This window comes from Astyanax mexicanus, chromosome 1 (genome assembly GCF_023375975.1).
Source record: "Astyanax mexicanus isolate ESR-SI-001 chromosome 1, AstMex3_surface, whole genome shotgun sequence".
NCBI classification, from domain to species: domain Eukaryota; kingdom Metazoa; phylum Chordata; class Actinopteri; order Characiformes; family Acestrorhamphidae; genus Astyanax; species Astyanax mexicanus.
The window spans coordinates 82,020,701-82,046,140 of NC_064408.1; the positions used below are offsets into that span (position 1 = coordinate 82,020,701).

At 36.5% G+C, this 25,440-nt stretch overlaps 2 protein-coding genes across 2 annotated transcripts; one reads left to right on the forward strand and one right to left on the reverse strand.

Annotated features, from left to right (window-relative positions):
• The first annotated feature begins 2,625 nt into the window (after positions 1 to 2,625).
• On the forward strand, positions 2,626 to 14,005 carry hsf2 (heat shock transcription factor 2). The gene is made up of 12 exons (XM_007255392.4): positions 2,626 to 2,869; positions 6,869 to 6,977; positions 7,074 to 7,201; positions 8,153 to 8,277; positions 8,391 to 8,466; positions 8,617 to 8,678; positions 9,347 to 9,425; positions 10,025 to 10,146; positions 11,468 to 11,731; positions 11,910 to 12,012; positions 12,118 to 12,181; positions 13,259 to 14,005. Exons 1-12 carry the CDS (start codon positions 2,777 to 2,779, stop codon positions 13,555 to 13,557), a joined length of 1,524 nt encoding a protein of 507 aa, XP_007255454.3. The 5' UTR covers positions 2,626 to 2,776; the 3' UTR covers positions 13,558 to 14,005.
• Positions 14,006 to 14,582: 577 nt separating this feature from the next.
• On the reverse strand, positions 14,583 to 25,208 carry serinc1 (serine incorporator 1). The gene is made up of 10 exons (XM_007255393.4): positions 25,064 to 25,208; positions 22,180 to 22,341; positions 21,706 to 21,899; positions 20,879 to 20,958; positions 20,645 to 20,782; positions 19,956 to 20,125; positions 19,691 to 19,781; positions 17,072 to 17,213; positions 16,276 to 16,500; positions 14,583 to 15,762 (listed from the first exon to the last, which is right to left on the reverse strand). Exons 1-10 carry the CDS (start codon positions 25,100 to 25,102, stop codon positions 15,624 to 15,626), a joined length of 1,380 nt encoding a protein of 459 aa, XP_007255455.3. The 5' UTR covers positions 25,103 to 25,208; the 3' UTR covers positions 14,583 to 15,623.
• Positions 25,209 to 25,440: the final 232 nt, after the last annotated feature.

Consider the following 25,440-nt stretch of genomic DNA (forward strand, 5'->3'; position numbering starts at 1 on the left):
TACAGACATAAACTTGGTTCTTATGGTGTAACAAAACACATGCCATCTTATTAACTGTATGGTAGCCTATGTACAAGGTACAGGCTAGCATACAACAGAAAACACCACACAGACCCAACTCAATATCTTAGCCAAAAAAATCCGACTCATAAAGGGCAGGCTAAGCCCCAAGGAGATCTGGCCCCCCCCCTTCTGTCAGTGTTGAACTCTGCCCTCAATCTTCAAAGTCACAGCCCCTTTCATGTGGACTACTCCACCTTCCACCTATACCCACCCAGGATGGCAAGGTCTGCACATAACAAACACCAAGCCCTCATCGCTTGTAGCCATAATTTGCCCAAATCTCTGTCTCGACTGCAAAATGACCACTTAGATGGAGTGTTTCCACAGCCTATAAAAGTACACCGCATTTTGGTAACGCTCGAGAACTCCTTACAGTTTCAAGTATTTCTGCAAAAATGTGTTCGGAACATGATTATTTATCACAAAAACACAACTAAATACAAATGATTTATTGAGCAAAATGACGTACCATACTCCTTTTAAGTCCATTCACAGCATTTTTATATTTTAGAACTGATCATGCTTTAACCAATTCTTTGTAGACTAATTTGTGTGCTTCAGGTCATTGCATTGCTGCATGACCCACTTATAGATAGGCCACTCCACTGAATGTGTGCTATTTGCTTGTTGTAACTCTTCCAAATTAAACTTATTTATCTTTATTATATCTTTTATATAACTTCTCAAAAGTTTTGCAAAACTAAGATATGTAATTAAAAACAATAAAAACCACTTAACACTGAAAAAATAGTATTTGTTACCTGTTGCCATTCTTTAACTATAAACTACCATGAAATATAATTATTAAAATACTTTTGCATAGTTGTGTGACTCTGAACCCCATCTATCCTTTAAAAATAGTTTTCATAATAAATCCATAATATTAAAGTTACATATTTTATTTGTGTTTCTGGGTTTCACTTATTCCTACAACAGGATTTCACAGCTACAACAGGAAGTTACATCATCTGGTTCTTCTGAAGATCATGGGAAGACCAAAATTAAGTTCCCATATTTGTTTTTCTGTATATTTAATCTTATTGTAACTATGACTGAAGAAGTCAATCTCAACATTCATTCATGTTACTTGAATTAATTTTTAGATCTTTTTGTTTATTTTTTAAAATATAAATTATAGGAAAATCACTAGAATATGCTCAGTGTGCTCATGCTATTATCATAGCCACCATTTAGTTATTTTTCATATATTTTTTTAATTCTATGCTAAAAACTCATTCCTGTTACTTTCAGTCCTGTTACTCAAAATATAAAAAGTAATAGGAATAAGTGCCAGTAACAGGAGTGAGTTCCAGTAACAGGAGTGAGTATTGTCCCCTGGTTAATTTAATTTCTGTTTCGTTTATCATTTATCCATTTGTTTAATAAATTGCATGATAATAAATTTGATCAATTTCAGTACATTTACATGTTTTGAATAGTTAAATATATGTGTTGTTAAATTAAGAGTTGAAATAAAAGATTAAAAAATATGTTTAATTTGGAAGAATTACAACAAGCAAATGGCACCCATTCGGTGAAATGGCTTATTGTCATTATTAATATATGCTGGAGAGATGCCTGTAGGTCCTTAAGGAGATATCTGCACATTTTTAAAGCTCACATTTAATTACTTTTAAGACATTTTTAATACCTCTCACAAGAAAAAATAATACTATTACTGTAGCAAAAATGACAAATTAGGTGATAGTATACAAAAAGTTTTACTGAAGTGAAATAAAAAAAAAAAATCAGTCCACCTTAGGGAACATTACTGACCTTCTGTTAGCAAAAATTATTCCAAATAAGTATCGAATAAACATAAAAGTGTGCTGTTAAGGGAACTCGACAAAACAGCCTTTTAATTACTCACTACTTTCCCAAAAGCACTGGCAGAATAAGTGGAATATTCCCTATAGATCACTATTTGCATTTTATATAATAAACAAACAAAAACATGATTAAAATTGTTAGACATTTTAACTGGCTTAAACGGCACATCAATTAATAAACAATTCACATGCCTATGTACACTATAATTAGTTAATTGATTAAATAAAAAGAAGTAGTCATGAATAAGAAGTACAAAACAGCCTGTGATTATATCTTTGTGTTTTGCAGTTAATCGTGTTTTTATTTCATGGTTATTTAGACATGCAATTAATTCAATCATTCCTTACTTTTCCTCCATATAGTTGAATGCCTCCCCTCCTAAACGTTCGTGCATTTAAAGACATTTTTAGACCTTGAATATGTAAAACTAAGTTTAAGTCATTTTAAGACTTAGGAGTCCATTGTGACTTTGCAGAGTAAATATGGATAACTTCTAAAGTCCAGTTTAACAGTATTAAGCCTCTAAACAAACCCAAGCCAACAGAATAATATATAATGTATTTTCTTTCAGCTATTCACCAGTGTGAGGCCTGTGTTCTGCAGCTCCACCAGTCAGAAAAGGCCAAAAACTCATACGTATACACACAGCCCCCCTAACGTGATGCAAACACGTGCAAAAACACACAGGGTTTACGTAAAGTCTGTATTGGACCAATGAGGAGCTCGGGCTGAGAGTAGGAAGCCGTGAGGCTGCGTCGTTTTTTCACTGCTGTTGCTGTTTTTGTCCGTGGAGGAGAGAGAGAGCAAGAGCGAGAAGAAAAGAGAAGGACAGAAAGAGCGGACAGATATCTCACCAAACCCGACTTCTTTAAGAAGAATAACAATGAAAAACAACTCCAACGTCCCCGCGTTCCTCACCAAGCTGTGGACCCTGGTGGAAGACTCCGACACCAATGAGTTCATCTGCTGGAGTCAGGTATAGACCCCTCTATGTCTGCTCGGATCCATTATAACCTAGCACAGCTAGCTATAGCTAATCTAATGTAGCCGTTAGCCAGCCTAATGCTACACACACACTAACTAACTAACGCTAACTAGCTTAGCTGTGTATCAGCTTGTTTAGCTAGCTTACAGAGCCCGGTAGCTATGGTAACTGTGCTAGCAATATCTATACGGGTTTTAAACGTTTGCCTTATTAGCATAACGGTAAACGTGGCGTTTAAATGGTTTAGGTCAGTTTAGGTCACTCCTGCTACTGCTGTAGGTTTACTACTTAACTAGTTAGCTAACGCTAGGTTAGCTAGAGCTCTGTGAATTAATCCTTTAGCTAGTTGCTCTTTACATGCAGCTAGTAAGCTAACCTAGTTAGCTATTTGTCTATGGGACGAATTGCATTTTCTTGTGAGTCTCTATGGATATAGGTTAACCATACCTGTCAAGTTTTAGATTTAAAATAAGGGATATTTTCCTCTGTCCTCTTAAAGCCGTCCCACCAGCCCAACGAAGGTTCAGTATCCCTTACATTTTAAGACACGTTTACAAAAAATCTAAAATAACCACATGTGAACCACTTACACACTACAATTAGATTATCAGAATCTGAAATGTTGTGGACATTCCTACATATGTCATTCTTTTAATACAGCCAAATTAAAAATCCTTTTCTAGATATAAAAAAGTTAAGATTTCATGTCTTTTTTTGCCATAAATGCACTCTTTTATATTATATATTTTTTATTTATTTAATAGATTTAAAATTGAACAAAGGGTGCACAAATTCTGCAAAATGACTGTATGTGACCTAAAAATAGTATTATGAGCCTTTACTAAGTGTAGTTGTCCTAAGTGGCCTACACAATTAATAATTTTTAATTAATACTTCTTTCTTTTGATTACTCAACCCCTGATCAGTTCAGTTAATTTCGGTCCTCTCCACATTTCTAGTTAAACTGAGTCACAAGCTGTTAACTTTTTATTTTAAAAGGTTTAACCTGTGTGTTTTATTTCGGAGACGAGTATTTTTAAGCAGCTATCAGAGAAATTTCATCACAGTTTACATGATTAGCTTACCCTTACCTTTCTTTAAAAAAAATCGCTGAATATCCAGATCTGTTTTAACATCAGCTGCTCCGACTAGCTTGAACTCACAGCGACTAGGGGCTTCACCACACTGACTCTCCTTTGCAAGCTGATTGGCTGTTTCTCCTGAAAGGCGGGACTTTCTCCTTGAACCGGCTCCACGATTGGTTAAGAGACAGCGCGGTCAGTGCCCTGTCTCCTCAATAATATATATATTTTTAATCTTAATATAATACGGGAAATTTACGGGAAAATACTAATACGGGAGGACGGAGGGAAAGAGGATTAAAATACGGTAGTTTCCCGGCGGGAGACTTGACAGGTATGATGTTAACAAACTTTGATTAATACATTTAGTTTTTGACTTTTGATAACAAGCTGATCATTTGAAACAGGTGTTTTAGATCAAGGAAGCACACAAAGCCACCACCACCTTTTCACATTTATATATTAGTACCTGTTTCTAAATTAGCCACATCTTGCCATTATCCTTTATGTTCCCATCACCTTTTCACATTCATAAATTAGTACCTGTTTCTAGGGCTGCAACGATTAGTCGATAAAATCAACAATTTTGAGTACTAAAATTTGTCGACTACAAAAACTGTCTCCAAAAGTGCCCAAACACAACAGATTACGCATTTCCCCATTATATATCCGTACTTTCCGTGTTTAAACAACATCTAGACATTTAAATGCCGTTTAAATCTCATGCTCAGCTGTTTCTAATGTTAATGTCAATGCTACAATGCTACAGTGAATGTGTGCTGCAATCAAAGCTAAAAGTGGTCCAATCAAATATTGGAGTGTGTGACCTTTTTTTTTTGGCCAGGCGGCAGTGTAGCTTAGCTTTAGCATTTTTTTATGACCCAGTTACATGCCTAGCTAGCTACATAACTAGGAATTCAACAGTAGAAGATTTGTTACTACAACTGTAGGTTATAAGCTAGTTTAACCGACATAGATAGCTATGATACATTACAAGCATTACAACCTAGCTATTATAACTACTTTAGTAAAGTTTTCCATTAGTTAAATCTCTTTTGAATTGCTGGCTATACAGTCAGTGCATTTAAACAGTCAGAAAAGTGGTGTTTTGTGTTTGTAACTGTTTTAACAGGTGTTTCCTTGTGTTATTAATTTTGTTATAGTGCCAGTGCTTTATTATATATACAGTGAGTCCAAGAAGTATTTGATCCCTTGCTGATTTTCTTCGTTGGCCCACTAATAAAGACATGATCATTCTATACGTTTAATGGTAGATGTATTCTTACATGGAGAGACAGAATATTAAAAAGAAAATCCAGAAAATAAATCTAAGGAATATATATTAATTGATTTTTATTTCATGGAGTGAAATAAGTATTTGATCCCTTAGTATTCATTAGCAGTTCTGGCTTTTACAGACCAGTTAGACACTCCCAATCAACTTGTTACCTGACCTGAAGCCACCTGTTCTCACTAATCACTTGTGTGAAAAATACCTGTCCACAGAATCAGACAGATCACACAGATTTCAAGTCTCCAACATGGGTAAAACCAAAGAACTGTCACAGGACCTCAGAGTCAGAATTGTTGACCTTCACAAAGCTGGAATGGGCTACACAAAGATTAGTAAGGTGTTGGATGTGAAAGTAACAACTATTGGTGCAATTATCAGAAAGTTTAAAGAGTATAACATGACAATCAACAGACCTCGGCCCGGTGCTCCAAAGAAGATTTCGCCTCGTGGGGTGGCAATGATGCTGAGAACGGTCAGAAATCGTCCTGCAACCACTCGGCAGGAGTTAGCAAATGACCTGAAGGCAGCTGGGACCACAGTTTGCAAGGAAACAATTGGCAACACTTTGCGCAACAATGGATTCACATCCTGCAGTGCCCGAAAGGTACCCCTGCTGAAGAGAGCACATGTGGAGGCGTGCCTCAAGTATGCCAATGATCATTTGAAAGATGAACCAAGTTATTGGGAGAAGGTTTTGTGGTCAGACGAGACCAAAATTGAACTTTTTGGCCTCAACTCCACCCGCCATGTGTGGAGGAAGAAAAATACTGCCTATGACCCCAAGAACACTGTGCCCACCGTCAAGCATGGAGGTGGAAGCATAATGTTTTGGGGGTGTTTCTCTGCCAAGGGTACAGGGCTACTTCACCGCATCACTGGGAAGATGGATGGAGCCATGTACCGCACAATCCTGAGGGACAACCTCCTCCCCTCTGCCAGGGATCTGAAAATGGGCCGTGATTGGGTCTTTCAACATGATAACGACCCTAAACATACAGCAAAGGCAACAAAGGATTGGCTCAAGAAAAATCACATTAAGGTCATGGAGTGGCCCAGCCAGTCGCCAGACCTCAATCCGATCGAAAATCTATGGAGGGAGCTGAAGGTCAGAGTTGCCAAGCGACAGCCCACCAACCTTCATGATTTAGAGAGGATCTGCAAAGAAGAGTGGGCCAAAATTCCCCCTGGTGTGTGTGCTAAACTTGTGGTTAACTACAACAAACGTCTCACCGCTGTGCTTGCAAACAAAGGCTTTGCCACTAAGTATTGAGTGTGTTTGGCAAGAGGGATCAAATACTTATTTTCCTCATTGAAATACAAATTGATTAAAATATATTCTTTAAAATTATATTCTGGATTTTTGTCTTGATATTCTGTCTCTCCATGTTAGAATATATCTACCATTAAAAGTGCAGAAGGATAGTGTCTTTATTAGTGGGCAAACAAAGAAAATCAGCAAGGGATCAAATACTTCTTGGACTCACTGTACCTAGCATCCTATTTCCAGTGGTACAAAAAATGAGGTGCCAAGTCGGCACTCTTATTATTGTTATTAACATGTACATAGACGGCACCTGTTCCATCTCAGTGTAATTTGATCTTTCTTTGTTACAGGAGGGCAACAGTTTCCTTGTGCTGGATGAACAACGGTTTGCAAAAGAGATCCTTCCGAAGTTTTTTAAGCACAACAATATGGCCAGCTTTGTCCGGCAGCTGAACATGTGTAAGTAATCTTTCCTGGATTACATAGTCATCTTTTTATTGTAAGTGCTTGTTTGTAGTTTAGAATAAATGTTATTTTTGTGTTTCTTTTTCACAGATGGCTTTCGCAAGGTGATGCACATTGACACCGGCATAGTAAAGCAAGAACGAGATGGACCAGTTGAATTTCAGCATCCCTACTTCAAACATGGTCAGGATGATTTACTGGAGCACATAAAGAGAAAGGTTAGTGGTGTGAGAGGTGAAAGTCCATCACACTCTGAAGTCAACTGAAGTCAACCTGTAGTCATGTTTGTTGTAATCAAGTAAAAACTACTATACAAATACAGGATATCTTATAAAAGTATCCATGATGACACTAATCTGTTCTAATAAATCTCAGGCTTTGGACAAAAGCGTCTGCCAAATGTAATGTAATGTAATGTAGATGAACAGAATGCTAAATTATGCTGATAATACCGGGTCCTAGTCACAGATCTGCTTCTTTGCTTTGTAAAGCTTGATAATGTGGGCTAATGGTTACGTTGCTGCATACATTTCGAGGTTTTCTCATGTGAATCCTTTGGTGATATCATATCAATTCACTGGATTCCCATGTACTTACACACCTGCACACCAGCGTAGATATCTGACGTGTAAGCATGCCCACAAAACTAGGTCTTGTCAGTATTGGTGGTTGCTCAAATTCTCATTTCCTTTTTCAGATATCTGAAAACTCATCTCTTCAGTCATTATCAAACCTGTTTTATAATGTTTTTATTGCTTTAAATGTATTTATGTTATAGTATCAAGGCACTTTAGCTCTTTGTTGTCTAATGATGAATCATTTTGATTCATGATACTTTAGTTTTTTTAGTCAATTAGGTATTGCATCCATACACTTGGTAATTCTATGTAAACATATATGCCGTTCATTGTATATAACAAGTTAATTCAGGAAGACCTTCTACCAGATTGACCAAAACAACCTAACCTAAACTCTACGTTTTTGCCATCTGAATCTTGAAGTATTGACATATGTCTTAGTGAAAAGTTGTAATTTTCTCCTAAAAATTTTAACAAACCTAAGTAAATTGGTTATTAAGCTATACAGTTTTACTTTTTTTTTTTTCAAAAATGGACATCCATTATTTGAAAATTTCAGCTGCTTTTCTACATATTCCATCCATATTTTAGGTATCCAATGGAAGACCAGAGGACAACAAGCTAAGGCAAGAGGATCTGTCCAAAATACTATCCAGCGTTCAGAATGTACATGACAAACAAGAAAACATGGATGCGAGGCTTGCCACTTTGAAACGGTGAATACTCCCTTTGTACTTTTGAATCACTGTTTGGCATATTTATTAGATTGTTAATGTGCTTGACTGGTTCTCATGTTCTGCAACTTTTGGCTCCATTTTGTTTTATTTAGAGAGAATGAGGCTCTATGGAGGGAGATGTCAGACCTAAGGCAGAAACATGCCCAACAGCAGCACGCTATAAAAGAGGTACATTAAATTTGTGTAAATGTACTTTGCTAATATTGTGGATGAATGGATACCGCATTAACTAAATACTGTTACTTATTTGATTTTTTTTTTTTAATATATGGTAAATGATGTTTGGTCTAATGTTCATGTTTCTTTCTTCTGTTTTAGCTTGTGCAGTTCATCTTTACACTTGTCCAGAACAATCGCCTGCTAAATCTGAAACGCAAAAGGTAAGACATAATGTATCTGGCTGTGTGAGGTTTAGAGCAAGGTGTTAAAAAGAAAACTTGTTTTATTCTGTACACCATTAACTACATTTTATCTATATAATTCTATATAAAAATGTCTTTTAGAGCATTTATTTGCAGAAATGACAACTGCTGACTAGTGTCTTGGCATGTTCTCCAGCAGTCTTTCAATAACTGTTGGATGACTTTATGCCTTTTCTGGTACAGAAATACAAGTAGCTCAGCATTATTTAATTTAAAGACTCAAATAAAGTGCACAGATGCAGTAGTTTTTATAGCTGGCAATACAAAGCCCTGCATAATTACTGTATAATTACCTATATAAATAATTACTTCTCAAAAGAAGGAGCAATATTTTTAATTGTAATGCAAATTAGTGTAACAAGATTTTGATTTTAATGAAATATTTTTACAACTCCTGCGGTTTATCATCATGAAACAAACAAACAGTGTAAATGCAACTGCCTTTTTCAATCATTGTAAACATTTATTAAAAAATAATGAATTAATGAAAGGAATAAATGAATAATAATCTAAAAACACAATAATGTTGTCAGTTGTCAGGCTTTTAATAGCTTCAACAGCTTATCAGAAGATCTGATATACTTCAGGTTGCTTTAATCTGTTCTTTAATTCTTCTTTGAAACCAGGCCACTGTTATTGAGCAGCAATGGCAAGAAGTCGAAATACATCTCTGAGATCTTTGAGGACCATTTGGACAACGAAAAAGTATGTGTGCAGCTGAAGATTCATGTTTAACCTTGTAGTAACTGTTGTAACCCTTTACATTGCAGCCACAATCAGGACATTCAGATTAACAGTGACCTTTGACAAAACATTGTACTTAAAAAAAAAAATTAAAAAAACAACAACATGTAGATATACCAAAGGAGTAGCCCAATAACTTCCATTTATAAGTGTGCAATAGCATTTTAAGGCATCTGCTTATTTTTTTATATATGTTAAAGTTATCAATCCTGGGAGAGCATAATTCAACTCAGGGTTTCAGTCTGATTTGGGTATCACATGCATTTTAGCATGAAAATCAACCAGTTTGTGAACGTTCACTAGGCCTATAGCTGATGACTCCTCCTGCTTTTATTATAATGTGGTGCTCTCAGTTTATTGTGTATACTATTATAATTAATTATCCTGACACTTTCTGACTCTGTAATAGAGTTCAGATTGTTCCTGGAAATGCCTTAAGTTTCAAGAGTCGTTATATGTTGTTTCCTCTGTGGTGGGGGACTGATTTATTTATATATTGATAATAACTAATTAATACTGAAGCGCTGGCTGTTAAGTAATTCTGATCCTTTTCTGTTTAGTCTGCAGTCAGTGGGGTCAACGGCCTGAAGACCAACTCTGACATTTCTGATGATGTCATCATCTGTGACGTTACTGATGAGGTAGAAGTTACAGTGGATGTGTCAAGAACTGCTGATGATGAGTAAGTCCAGTCTGTTCCTGCAATTATTAATAATTGTGTTTCCATGCACAACAGTGGGGTGGATGTTAATCTAAGTGGGATGTTCAAAATGAAGGTGTTGTTAGGAAAGTGGAAATAATGTCTGTCCCTTAAGGTAGAGATATACTTGCTGTTAACTATGCATTCACGCATGCATCATGGCTGCTCCGCGTAGGTTGTGCACGTCATTCAATAATTAACGTGACACGTACGCGAGGTGCAATACACAAAAAAACGCTAGGGGCAGTCAAAATGGCAGAAAGTTTTGTGGAGCAGTTGTGTGACCAAGTCCAGAGCTACCTGCATCTGTATGATGTGTCCTTTCTACGTTCTGCCCTCTAGTGGAAGCCTCCAGTTACACGCATTGCACATGTGCTAGTATGTTCTCTGGCACATTTACAACGCAGCCGGTTGTCTACGCGAACACATGGGCAAACAGCGAGTATGTTTCTACCCTTACACTCTTCTTTGTGTATGCAGTAGAGTTTTTGTGATAAAGCTATTACATGAATGTGAGAGCTGTCTATTGCTCCACTGTCTAGTAAACAGTTTTACACTAAACTGTTCACAGAATTACACTGCCTTGAAGAGAAATGGTAATTTACGGGAATTCATATGAAAATTAAGTATTTTAATTTATTTTTTTACTTGGCAAAGTAAATTAGATTGTATCAGGTGGGAGCACATTCAAGTACAGTGTTTTAGATTTTTCTAAAACTTCTTGAAATCACAATTACAAAATTGTGTTACAAAATTGAAGGAGAGAGAAATAAGAAAGACAGGTAGGGCATATTTTCAGTGTAACACAAAGCCCATTTTCGGCACCGTGTTCTCAGAGACGCAGGTGCCTCATTACTTGACCATACTATTACAATTAAATTGGAGCCATATTGAGGCAGTCTTTTGGTAAACAAGCAAATGCTAAACCTCACTTACCTCATCTAACATTATTATACTATCCCTGGAGTAGTGTATTATGTACTGTCAGATTTAAACATGCAGATAAGTAGATAGTTATACAAAGCATACATTTTCTAACGTAACTGCTGACAAATTAAGCTAAATGTTAAGTTTAGACTCCACTGGCATATCCCATGTGTTTTTTTATGCATCTATATAAATGCAAATGTACATTTTCATTTAATGTTCTAAATTCTGAAAATAAAACAATTTTAATCACTGTCCAATTATTTACAAATGCACTGTAGTGAAAATACAACATAACAGGTTGAACAGTTGTCTGTAAAGAATACAGTTCCAGCTCTAAAGCTCATTTATGTTTTGTCAATGTTGTTTTTTGTAGTGACATTGAAATAGTCCAGGTAAACAATGAAGTCAGTCCAGCGACAGAAAAGCCATGCACAAAAGCAAATACATCCATAAACTCAAACTCTGTTCAAGAAGCAACAGAAGAAACTCCTAAAAGCTTAATCAACACCCAAGCACCAAGCAGTGCCCTGCAGTTAAATATATCATCCGCTCTAATTCAAGAGGACCCCATGAAGTTGATGGACTCTATCCTTAATGAAAGTGGAACCATTTCACAAAATATCAACCTTTTGGGCAAGTAAGTAAAGATTTAGTGCAACTACTACTCATTAAATGTAGTCTAAAGCTGGAATACATTGTAATATTAATATATTAAAAAATATAGTTTATAAATAGTTTTGTGGGTTTTTGATAATCAAATTAGCATTTTGATAAAATAATATTTAAGATTCTAAGAAAATTTTATCTCTTAACAGGGTTGAGCTGATGGACTATTTGGACAGCATTGACTGCACTTTGGAAGACTTCCAGGCCATGCTGAATGGAAAACAGTTTAGCATTGACCCAAATATTCTAGAGGTATGTCTCACAGTCATTGTCCACATTTATTGTTGCGATTTTATATTTCGAAAGTTACTGTGTATTTTTTATTTGTGCAGTTTCACACTTTTTTTTTTTCCACAGAACATCGACTCTAATCCAAAAGACAGCAACCTCCTTCCTAAAAACACTGAAAATGGCATTGCAGGTATCTTTTAATGTATTTATATCTTTTTTTATGTCTCTATTCATAAACATTCACTTAATTTATTTCGAACTATCCAACAACCTTCTAGAGTAGCAAAGGAGAAACTAACGTCCAACGCAAAAGTTAAGGTTGCTTTATTTCGTATCCAAAAAAATCAAGTATCCAAGCAAAAAAACATCAGTGAAACCGTTCATATATATATCCAAATTTCACAGAAATTTAAGCAATAATGCAAATGATCGTTCACATCAGCAAAACTACAGCGCAGGTAGTCAGCAAAAAGTAGCTTTGGTAGCACCCTCTGGTGGTCAAACAAACCTAAAAGAGATTCTTAAGCGGGTATTCTCCTCTCTATTAGAGATTCTCTGACTAATGTGAGGGGGCAAGATGGTAACACCATTGTGATATCTGAAGTTGTTTATTAATTACTCTCGGAAAATAGCATCAGGGCTAACCTGCTACAAGCTTACAGCTGAGTTCAGCTGTTAGCCAGTATTGAGCTGATATCTGCATTCCGGTGTTCTAAGGTCAATAGCTAAACCAGCACAATAGTGACATTGATGTGTTAAAAAATAAATTGAGAAGATATATTGTAAAAATAATAAAGAACATCCAGTTTTTATTTATTTGGATATTTTAATTTTTGTAAACTTTTGATCAAAATATGGTAAAATATATCTTAATTATGTTAATGTTCACAGTTCATTTTTAAAAGTTTTAAGAAGGGTTGGTATATTATTATTACAGTGCAACATTTTAGTTTTTATTGGGAAAAAAATCCTATTTGAGTAACCTAGGATCTCTTGGAGGAAAAAAATTGGCATGTGTATCTTATATCATTTTTTTTTATTATATATAATTTTTAGGTTACATTATTGTACTGCATTAAAACAGAGCTTTACTGATACAAGGCAGCTCTAATGGTAATCCAGAGTGTTTGTGAAATTTTTCATTTGTCAAGGCCCATTGCACATACATTGAACTGGCAAACTGAACAAATGTAACGTGGGTGGCTGTGTTGTGGATCTTCAGGGCACAAGTTGCATAGCAACCTTAAATTTGATCCTTTCTTCTCAGACAAACAGCTGATTCAGTACACCAGCTGCCCCCTGATGGCCTTCCTGGATGGATGCAGCCCTTTACCCTCCGCCCTAGAGTCGCAGCCCGAAGACGTGAGCCAGTCTCCGTTTACGCAGAACAGCGAGGAGCCTATGGACCTGCTGGATTCTGCTCTGGAGAGAGAAGAGACCCAACGCCGCACAATGATCCGCCTGGAACCCCTCACGGAGGCCGAGGCCAGCGAGGAAACGCTCTTCTATCTGTGTGAACTTGGCTCAGGCCTGGCTCCTGCTGACCAGCATCTGTTGGAGGTGTGAACGGGAATCGGGAGACAAAAGTGACTGGACCTTTTTTGTACATATTCATCAAAATGATGACTAATTTATTTGATGGAATTTTTGGCCACCTTGGAAAACAACATTCCATCAATTCATGTTTCAGCTTCTTGTTATCGTACACTTGCTGTCTCATTTCAAAAACGTCCACAAGAAGATGTGGCTGCAGTTACTTTGCTGGTTGTACACTGCAGCAGGTTTATATGCATAGAGATTATAGGGATTTCTTTTCATTTTTTATATTGATTAATTGTGTGACTACAAGATTTGTGAATGACAGACAGTCTTGTAAGTGCCTGTGACCGGTATCTGTACATACAATACTCTCTTGTTAGTTCCATAATGTTCTGAAAGTGGAGTGTAATTTGCCTTCCTTGTATTATTTGTCACTATCACAAGCTTGACACTTACATTAAAAAAATTATTCAAATGTATGTCTTGATTTGTGTTGCACACAACAAAGTCTGTGATTTTACGAGTCAATGTAACAAACCTCTTTAATTGCATCAATTGTTGGGTATAAAGGGGTCATTTTATTGCAGTGTGATAGATTTCAGTAAGCAGCTTTATAATCAATCACTTTTTTTCCCAATTCACAGTATTATGACCTCCTCGTTGTTTTTCCACTCACTGTTCATTTGATCAGCTCCACTGAGCATATAGGAGCCCTCTGTTGTTTTTATAATTATTGGAGACAGTATATCCAAATGCCTACTATGTATTTCAGTTAGGAAGGAAAACCACTGATGGGTGTGTCCTTAAAAAATACATTAATAAAAAATGTGCTGTGAGTGGATATGCATATATTCAAGCTGTTTACAAGCACACCTTTTTATCATAAAAGCTGCTGCAAATATCTGCAGACGAAAATAGAAGAATAAATAATCAGATATCAATATAGTTGCTTCTGTATGGTGAGTGGAGCTCATAAAATGGACAAGATGTGTAGTAACAAGGAAGTGATCATACTGTTCTGATCTGACCGTAGATTAACAAGTGAACAGCGATGGGGTTTTAAACCTTTAATGAATAAGACGAGATAGTTTACAATGCACTTGTCAAAAGGACAAAAAAAAAAAAACACAGCAGCATCTATTACATTACTTAACAGCAACTACTAGACTAATAATGTCTGCAGGCTGGTAACACGTCTAAATGCCTTAGCGGTGTAAAAGAAAACTACAGATATCAAATCATAATACATCAATTCTCAACATGGGGTTTCAAAGAAAAAAGGATCAGTGCAAAACATTTCAACACAAGAATTAAAAAGTTCAAAACTCAACTAAACTGTGCAAGTTGCAAAAGGGTTAGCACTGTGGCATTTTACAGTCCTAACTAAAGGCCTGACCGAGTTAATCTGATAGCATGCACAAACCAATTACAGTAACACAAGCAGCAACACTTTCGGGGAAAGGAGTCGGTTATTATCCATCCACTGAAAACAACATGGAATCACCATCAACATGAGCTCTATGATCTTTAATCATAGCCTAGCTATGTCATGTGTAAATGGAATTCATTATGTAGGAAAAAAAGCATGAAAATCTAAACCTCTACTCAGCAATTGATTCTTTTCATGCTAAAGCAGCACCACTGAATTACTATGCCCATTCTATAGGAAATTACAATCAATGGTTTATGATCTAATATGATGTGCGTTGTTGCTGCATCTCCACAACAAAACTTATGGCGAACATTAACAATATGGACAAGCTTATCCATAATAATAACTAACACTTTTTTTTTTCTTTTTTAAGTATACACGTTAGCTCCCTCCTGACTTTTCTTTGGGATGTTTATGTAAATAATAATCCCGCCTTGAAAACTGTGGTCTGTCTTTTAGATTCATCCTTTCATAACATACATCACAAATAAATATCACTACATAACATGCAATAGTTAAAACAAACCGGAGAGCTCAACCACAGGGGGAATGCGCAGACATCAGGTATTTACAATATGACATCACTTGCTCGTCCTATACAGGTGGATATTCACAATAACGACAGGCAAGGTTCACTCTGAGCTTTCTTCTAGTTTGATCATCAGTCGAAGTCACGGTTAGTGAGAACCAGTGGGGCCACCAGGGTCCACACATACAGGCAGATACAGATCCAGCTGGATGACATCTTCACCCAAACAGAAGGCCATTTGCTGGTCATCATCTCGTAGTTGGAGTCAGGACTGAAAATATTAACAAAGGACAAATTTACTTTCAACCAGAGTTCAAAGAAAGAAGCCTTTACAGAAAAAAAATTGAATAAAGAGCTAAATAATAATAATAATTAAAAACTGACAGTAATATTGTCTTTGGGGAAAAAATGGTGAGATTAATTTATTTTATCAACTAAAAATTGCACTGGGCAGTTCATAAAAAAAAAATTATCAAAACCGACATTCAGACCAACAGATAACATGTCGCATTTTGTTCTTAAAAAAAAAAAGAACAAATGTTACTTTCCCCCACTGTGTGTTCACGTACTATCCACCTTAAAAACATACTGATGTGTGTAGTCATGTAACCAAGCCACGTGATTAGCTTACATAATCATTCATTTATCAAAATAGAGGTAAAATGTTATTTATTAATTGTTAATTAATTGTGATTTAAAGTCTTAATTGTGAATTAAAACTTTGGTCATGCAGTACCTAAAAAACATCATTTTGAAAGCTTGAATCTATCTGGTGAAGACATACCTGTACCAGTTGGTCAGAGTCATCATGATGTAAAGAGAGGCCAGGAAGAGCATGAAGTGGAAGAAGGAGTAGCTGTATGTGACGCCATCTTTCTCATTATCAATGGCACGGTTGGAATTATCCCCCTCGTCAAAATTCTCAGGAGCAGGGCCGTCCTCGATCAGAGCAGACTCATCGCTGGTCAGGGTGAGTTTGTTCACTTGAGTGTTGTTGGAGTTGCGGATGCTGAAAAAGCATTAAAGCCCACAAATAAAACATCCATTCAAGCAGTAATGTAAAACAGGCAAGCATACATTATGATGCCCTGATCTAAGAGTGAAATTCAAACATCACGTCTTTGATGTTGATAAAACTGACCAAAAAGTCATTTGAATCATATAAAGCCTAGTCTCTCACAATAGCTATGTACAATATATACACAATCTTAATAACTTTTGCTCTTCCAAGGAAGAGCCCATTCATGATAATGAGATAGTATGTCACCTTTGTTCACAATCAAAGGTTTAATTTTATTCATATTTTATTTATTTATGATACTTAAGTATTTACAAATTTAAATTCCAATGTAAAAAAATAATTATTTCTGTGACAATACATCAAAAAAACTGACAGACCGAATGCAGTCATTTTTTGTGTGTTGTCACCATACCCTCTACTCTTGTGGAATAAGTCTTATTTGTACTTTCTGTGTAACTAACTATTATAACAAACAATGTGGTAATAAATTAATTAAATTTAAGATTTGGAAACAACATTTTATTAATTTGTGTTGTCTTATTCAATGCAAAACACTCACCTGGAGTACAAAACACACATGAGGAACAGAATCAATCCTACAATGCCCTGAGCATCCCACCACTGGACTACTTGGTCCTTGCCAGCTGAGCTGGTGCTGTTCAGGCCAATAATGCCGAGCAGGCTTGGATTGCATTTGCGGTCTAAAAAGAAAAGACATGTATTAGATTTATTTACATTGTACTTGTGCTTCTCAAAAAATGTAAATATTATAGAAAAGTTACTTTATTTCAGTAATTTAGTTCAAAATGTGAAGCTCATTATATAGATGTATTATACACAGAGTGATCTATTTGAAGCATTTATTTATTTTATTGTTGATGATTATGGCTTACAGCTAATAAAAACACTCAAAAATCAGTGTCTCAAAAAATTTGAATATTATATAAGACCAATTGGTACTTTTTGCAGTGTGGGCAGTGTACCAAGTCCTGCTGGAAAATGAAATCTGCATCTCCATAAAAGTTTTCAGCACAGGAAAACATGAAGTGCTGTAAGATTTTCTGAGAAAACACTGCACTGATTTTAGACTTGATAATAAAACACAGTGGATCAACACCAGCAGATGACCTGACTCTCCAAACCATCTCTGATTGTGGAAACTTCACACTAGACCTCAAGCAGCTTGAACTGTGTGTCTCTTCACTCTTCCTCCAGACTCTGGTTTCTTAATTTACAAATGAAATAAAAAAAAATACTGATGGATATTAATGGTTTGAGGAGACATGTCATCTGCTGATGGTGGTCCTGTTGTTCAAGTCAGTGCAGAGTTTTACCGGAAAGTCTTTCTGAGACACTGATTTGTGGGTTTTAATTGTATGTAAGCCATAATCATTAACAATAAAATTAATAAACGTTTCAAATAGATCACTCTTTGTGTAATACAACTACAGTGCCCTCCATAATTATTGGCACCCCTGGTTAAGATGTGTTCTTTAGCTTCTCATAAATTGAGTTTTGTTCAAAATAATATAGGACCACGATGGGAAAAAAAAAGTAAAGTCCAACCTTTAACTCAAGTAAATTTTAAGGGGGAAATAAAATCCCTGACTAAGAAATAATTATTCTTCATAAAATCACCTGTTCCACAATTATTGGCACCCCTAACAATTCTTAGGAAATAAATTTAATAAAAGTATTTCTGTCACTTCTACAGTAGTTTACGAAGTTGATCAGAGTATGTAGGAACATTTAATTAGTAATTCACAACTTCCTGTTTCCCTGGGGTATAAATATGACGTGACACAGAGGCCATTTATCTTCAACATGGGAAAGACAAAGGAACATACCATTCAAGTGAGGCAGATGTGTGTTGACCTTCACAAGTCAGGCAATGGCTACAAGAAAATCGCTACTCGCCTACACCTGTCCATATCTACTGTCAGAGGAATTATTAAGAAGTTTAAAACAACTGGAACAGTGGTAAACAAGCCTGGACGAGGACGCAAGTTTATTTTGCCACCACGCACAGTGAGGAGGATGATAAGAGAAATAAAAAGTTCACTGTTACAGAATTGCAACAAATGGTAGCTTCTTGGGGTCACAAAGTCTCCAAAACAACCATCAGGCGCTATCTACATGCCAACAAGCTGTTTGGGAGGCATGCACGGAAGAAACCATTTCTCACTCACAATCATAAACGCAAACATTTGGAGTTTGCTAAGCGGTACTATGACTTCAACTGGGACCGTGTGCTTTGGTCAGATGAAACAAAGATAGAGCTTTTTGGCAACAAATGCTCTAAGTGGGTCTGGCGTAACACAAGAGCTGAGTATGCAGAAAAGCACCTCTTGCCCACTGTGAAATACGGCGGGGGATCAGTGATGCTGTGGGCCTGTTTCTCTTCTAAAGGCCCTGGGAACCTTGTTAGGGTGCATGGCATCATGAATGCTCTAAAATACCAGGACATTTTAAAACAAAATCTGGTGGCTTCTGCCCGAAAGCTGAAGATGGGTCGTCACTGGGTCTTTCAGCAAGATAATGACCCTAAACATGTGGCCAAATCTACACAGAAATGGTTCACCGCACACAGAATCAAGCTCCTCCCATGGCCATCTCAGTCCCCAGACCTCAACCCCATTGAAAACCTGTGGGGTGAGCTGAAGAGGAGAGTGCAGAGGAGAGGACCCAGGTCGTTGGATGATTTAGAGAGAATGTGCAAAGAGGAATGGTCAAAGATCCCTCTTTCTGTATTCTCCCATCTTGTGAAACATTACAGGAGAAGATTAGGTGCTGTTTTGTTGGCAAAAGGGGGTTGTACAAAGTATTAACATCAGGGGTGCTAATAATTGTGGCACACATGATTTGATGTTAAATAATTATTTCTTGTGGGATTTTTTTCCTACTGAATAAATTCACTTGAGTTAAAGGTTGTATTTTACTCTTTTTTTCCATCGTGGTCCTATATTATTTTGAACAAAACTCAATTTATGAGAAGCTAAAGAACACATCTTAACAAGGGGTGCCAATAATTATGGAGGGCACTGTATATGAGTTTCACTTTTTAACTGAATTACTAAAATAAAGTAACTTTTCAATGATATTGTATTTTTTGTGCCTTGAAAACAGTACTTTCATACACAAAATTATACAAAATATTTTTGCATCTCGGCACGCTTACCAGGCTCGTTGGTCATGGCAGACCAGGTCAGGTACATGGTGTACAGGGTAACAATGGAGGACTGCAGGAGGCCAGACCGGGGCTGAGACTCCTAAACGAAGCAGAAAAAAGGGATTATGAACATATAATAAATCATTTATTAATAAAAGGGAGTACTAGTAATACAGGCATTTTTCTTTAATAATCTCTATTGTTTTCACATCACTACTGTGCAGATAAAACATGACGGAGCATGACACAAACATTTTTTGCCCAAGTAAATTACCTGAATCTTGGGCAAAATGGACATGACAGAGGCTCCCACACACAGCAGCATGTTGACACTGATGAAGGCTTTGTTCTCCGTGCAGCCGTCAGAGTGAGTGTAGTACACGTAGAACATGACAAGGGACACCAATGAAAGGGCGTAATTTAGAGTCGTGGCAGAGAGCAGCGCTGTGGAGCAAAGGAAATAGAACAAAGTAAGCCTTTAAACAGCTACAGAACACAGAAAATAGAACAAGAAGGCCTTTAAACTAGTGAAGCTAACCCCAGCACAAATAGTCACTTCCACTGTGCAATCTAGGCCTGTCACATTGTTTTTATCTGAACAACATACTGTATGAAAAATAATTGTGCTAAACAATATTAACATAATTTAATGATCCTTTTCAGCCCTGACATAATGGCAATATAAGAGCATTATAAAGCAAATAACATAATTATTAAGAAAATTAATATCCTAAATATGTCAAACAAAAATTAAATATCGAGGTCAGCATTTAATAGCTATGTTATTATTATGATGTAGGATGTCTAACAATGTCTCATACTTCTACAGTGTTTCCATAACTTTTTAAATAAAAAGGTACCAGAAGTACCCTCCTCCTTTCCCTTGCTCCCAAGACCACCACTACATCTGTGTTTTGGAAACTGTTCACTGTGATGGTAAACACAAGCTTCTCTCATGCTTACCTGCGTACCAGCAACGAGAGTTTCCCTCCTCCATCTTCTCCACCCATGACTCGTTCCAGGAGTGAGCAAAGTCAATTAGAAGCACCAGCTGAATCAGAATGAAACAGAAAGCACCAGCCATCCCAATGTAGAACCACACTAAAAGAGAAGTGTAAGAAAATACACGGTTATTTTTTTAATGAACATGTATTTATGAACAAGATAAAGAAGTAAATATTTATTTAATAATAGTACCAGTTGTAAAGGGGCCTTCAGGAATAAAGAATGCTCCGACCGTAATAGCAGTGGCAGCAGCAAACTTGAAGAACCAAAACCTGTAAGGAATCAAAAACATTTCAAACATTGTGATCCATATAAATTACAGTTTAATATTATAGAAGCTATATACACAGCATAATAATTACTATTCCTTTGCTTCACATAGCCAACCATTTTTAAATATTGTTCTATAATTAGTCCTGTACATATTCATTACATATAATACTTTGCCTCTACAAATTTTGGCTACAGAATAACTACATAATGTTCTACTATTTCAGGTTATGTTATTTAACATCATACAAAAAACATGAGCTATCCGTACAAAATCAACAACATTCAAATGGTCAGTTTTGGTGAAATATCCACATTATTTAAAAAAAGTGCAAAACTGTCAACTGCCATCAACAATTTTAAACTAATTATATGCCCAAAAGTTTGTGGAAACCCCTTCTAATTAATTTAGGTACATACATTTAGGCTTGGGCTATTAGGCTATAAAGCCCCCAGTACTGCTTTCCAGTACCCCGGTACAGATCTGTGGAGCAGTGAAACTGTGTACTCTAGAATTAGCCTGCATTTCTTTTTAAGTTAAGGAGCTGGGGATAATGAGACAGGGTGGTGATGGTCCAACATTCAATCAAATCCTTACAGCAATGCTAAGCTTGTAGGAAGCTTACCCTGGACATTTGTGACATTTACTCTTTTATACACTTGATTTTAGAAGAAACAATAAATGAGCAGGTGTCCCAATACTTTTGTCCATATAAATGTATTAAGCAACTCCCTTATTCTTCACCTACCCATTATGAACAGCAGCTCGTGGATCCTGGCTGCTCTTGACCTTAATCATGAGGAGTGAGAAGAGAAGGAAGAACATGGCCATGCCAAAGCAAACACGGTACACTGCCTTGTAGCCCACCAGCACATCACAGTTCACATGACCCTCTACACCTGGGATAGAAGAACCCATTCCTCCTTCACAAAAGCCTGGAATCTGCAGTGAAGCAAAACACAACAATCAATCAACCAATGAATCAATCAATCAATTCAACAAACTTGGCTTAAATGTAATTGAGCCAAAATATAAAATATAGACTGTAAAAGGACTACATTTATATAATAAGATACAAATAATTTTATTAAAAAGATAAATATAAATATATTTCAATCCAAGTGCAAGAATCTAATGTAGTAAAACTGATAAAAAGTCAAAGTACATCAAAGTATGGATTACACAGAAATGCATTAACTGAATATTCAACAATGCTGCATACCTTCTTCAGCTGGCCTTCCATGCCAGGCATGAGCATGATGCAGGCGATGCCCACTCCCATAAGCATGAAGAAGGCATAAATCAGTCGGGTTACAGTGGAGTTGTTTCCACTTGGGCAACATCTGCACAGCAGGCAAGGAGCACTGCCACAAAGGCAGGGGATCTACAGAAAGGGAAAGTTCAAGTTCATTTCAGTGTCATTGAGTTCATGGAGCTACTCTGCGGTCAACAAACACAGCTGCTTACAGAGTTGCAGTGCCTCTTCAAAGAACACAATGCATAACTTAACCCTTTATATGAATTGGAAGATCTCCAAGCTGGAGGTTTCTATATCTTGGTTTCAGTGTTTCAATGTTGATGGACGTTTCTGAAAAAGCAGTGGCAGTATCGGACTGGGACGAGCTGCTTTAGGCACATTTTTCACAGTTGGTCATTAGCCATGATTAATGAACCAAGCTGATGACTGTGTGTTTCGTTGCTACTCAAGAGTTCTTTTTCTGTCTGCATAACCTACTTAATTCATCCTTATTTCATCATTGAAGGTAAAATGGATTTAACAGATTTTTTCATACATATGACAGAAAAGATAGAGTTCTTTATTTGAAAAAGATTTTTCTTCAAATACTCAACACACTAATAGTGGCATTATTTTCTTTTACCATTAACTGTCAATCCTAATCAAAAGAGACCTACTAGTCTAACTTTGCAAACAGTAATCAGCCCTACAGCAAAACCGCAATAATTCTTTACAATTATATAAACCACTTACCCATAACCATAATGATTTAGTCTTGTGTTTTTTTAAGCATGCTAATATGCAGGTACAAACTCTGACAAAGATATTTTGGGGTATAAGCTAAATCTTCCAAGACTTACATAATCAGCATGCGTTTCCTCTTGGCAGGTTTAGTTTAATTTAGAAATTAAATCCCTGCCAAAATAAGTGCACTGTGAGTTGTTATTTATGTGATAACATGGATAGCATGGCTTCTTTTAAATGCAACACTGCATTTCAATATAATTACTAGGTACTAAAGTGATATTAAAAAAAGAAAAAATATAGGGTTGAATTATTTGTGGGCCTACCACATTAGGGGTAGTGGTATTATGTGGATGTTTATTTATTTTATTGTATTTTTACACATAAGTAAAATATAACAATATAGCAAAAACGTGTTTAAGACCGTCACTGCGGCCAATGAATTACATAAAGAGCTTACTTACACTCCTGCTGTGTATTTGGTGTGTGTTAATGTTTATCATAGACATCCGAGTTAACTAGACAAGTAAGGTTAGCTAGTTAACACTGGATAAAACAGACCTGCGCTAAAACGAATCTAATAAAAACGAAACTGCAGTTCCTATGAATGTACCCAGTTGACGTTTATGATGGTTTTAAGTTTTATGTCCTTTAGCCGTGGCTGTCTGTCTTGTTGACAGTCGACACTTTGTTTTGGTTTGTGTCGCAACATTTCAGCAGACCTAGCGTTAGCTAACCTACAAAGCTAGATACACAAGTGTTAGACAAGCTAAAGCTACTCAGCGCTACAGCGAAGAGTGTCGCATTCACAATAACAAATCCGGTGTTCTGACGAGTTCTGCTGCCCTGCCAAACCGTGCTACCCTGGTGTATATTTAACCAGAATAAAAACGCTATATATCAAAATTCTCATTGCAGAAGTGTCGGTAGCGTGTTTGGAAAGCCTGAATGAATATATCAGGGTACAGTTAAGGGAATAGCGGTGACTGGAGCCCGTTTTTATATTTTCCTTTATTGTATTTAATCATCCTATTATTACTTTTATTATTAATTAGCTGTCATTTACACATTAAAACACTTAACTCAGACAATTAATGACGGAGAGCTCTGACTGTTTAATGCAATCAAGTACAGCACACAAATCAACATGACAACATAAAAATACATGTCAAACCGTGCTGTCCTGGTGTATATTTAAAGAAAGGTAAGAATACAAAAGAAGCACAATATTATAGAATGTTCCCAGTAAAAGTCTATGTGCTATTTTTGGATAGCATAAAGCACTGTCTCGGGGTAAAGTTATGGTAATGAGGATGTATTAGATTCTGCATTTGTATTTATAAATAATATATTTTTTATTATTAATTTTAATTGTCAGTTACACTTGTTATGTAATGACAGTGGGCCCATGTTGTTAAATGAAGAAAAAGAAAAACTAAATTATATATATATATATATATATATATATATATATATATATATATATATATATATATATATATATATATATATAAACAGGATTAGAATATATATTTAGGTCGGCGCATGCGCAGTGCCTTTAGGAAACAGTTATTGACGGGTAGCATAACTCGATGGAACACCGGCTAGCTACGGTTAGCTTCAGCATCCGGTCTCTAATAAAACATTTCTCCAAACGATTATAACTAACTAGAGAGTCCCGCAGAACACAGTCTCTCTTTTGTAAACAGATTAAAGTACCCTCTGTGTTTGTTGTTAAACCTTTAGCTAGTTTAGTTAATAATAATTTTAATCCTGGAAGGTTATGTTAAAAGGTTTCTAAGGCCTGGGGAAACACCCAGCACACCGGCGAGCTCGATTAGCCACTGAAAAAGACTGAAACATAGAGATATAACTGTCGATTAACACAGATCTACACCGTTTATTAGTATTTTATACAGACTGTTAACCGTTATGTCGAGCTCTGTTTTTAACACTAATCTGTAGGGGACACCATTTCGTAACTCGCCTCTACCGTTAGCTATCCTACCCTAGCATGACTTGTTAGAAATATGTCAACCGTCTCTTTTGTATAAAAACGAAACCGTGCTAATTAATCTGATCCCCTAAACCAACAAACACATTCAGATAAGATATGAACGCTTACCCAGCTGGCCATAGAGCACAGCCCGAGAACAGAGCCCATCTTTGCTCTCCTGCGGGAGGGATGTGTATGAGCAAATGTCTGAAGATGGACGCGGTGTGTTTACTAAGCAGGGCGAGCTGTCTAGCAGCGAACGGGTGTATCTGAAGTGAGAGTGGCTGCGCCCTTCGCCCTACACCCAACAGCTTACTGCACCTCACTACACCAAAGGCCCACTGCAGTGCCTATTTTTCACTGACTGTGAGCCAGTTGATTACTTGAATCGGGAAACACAGATAGCAAAAGGATGCAGAATCAGTTTTCATTTTATGCTTTAATCTCTAATGTCGGAATGGATTTCTTTGTGCATGTTGATTTTATGTTGATGCAACTTTATGGTT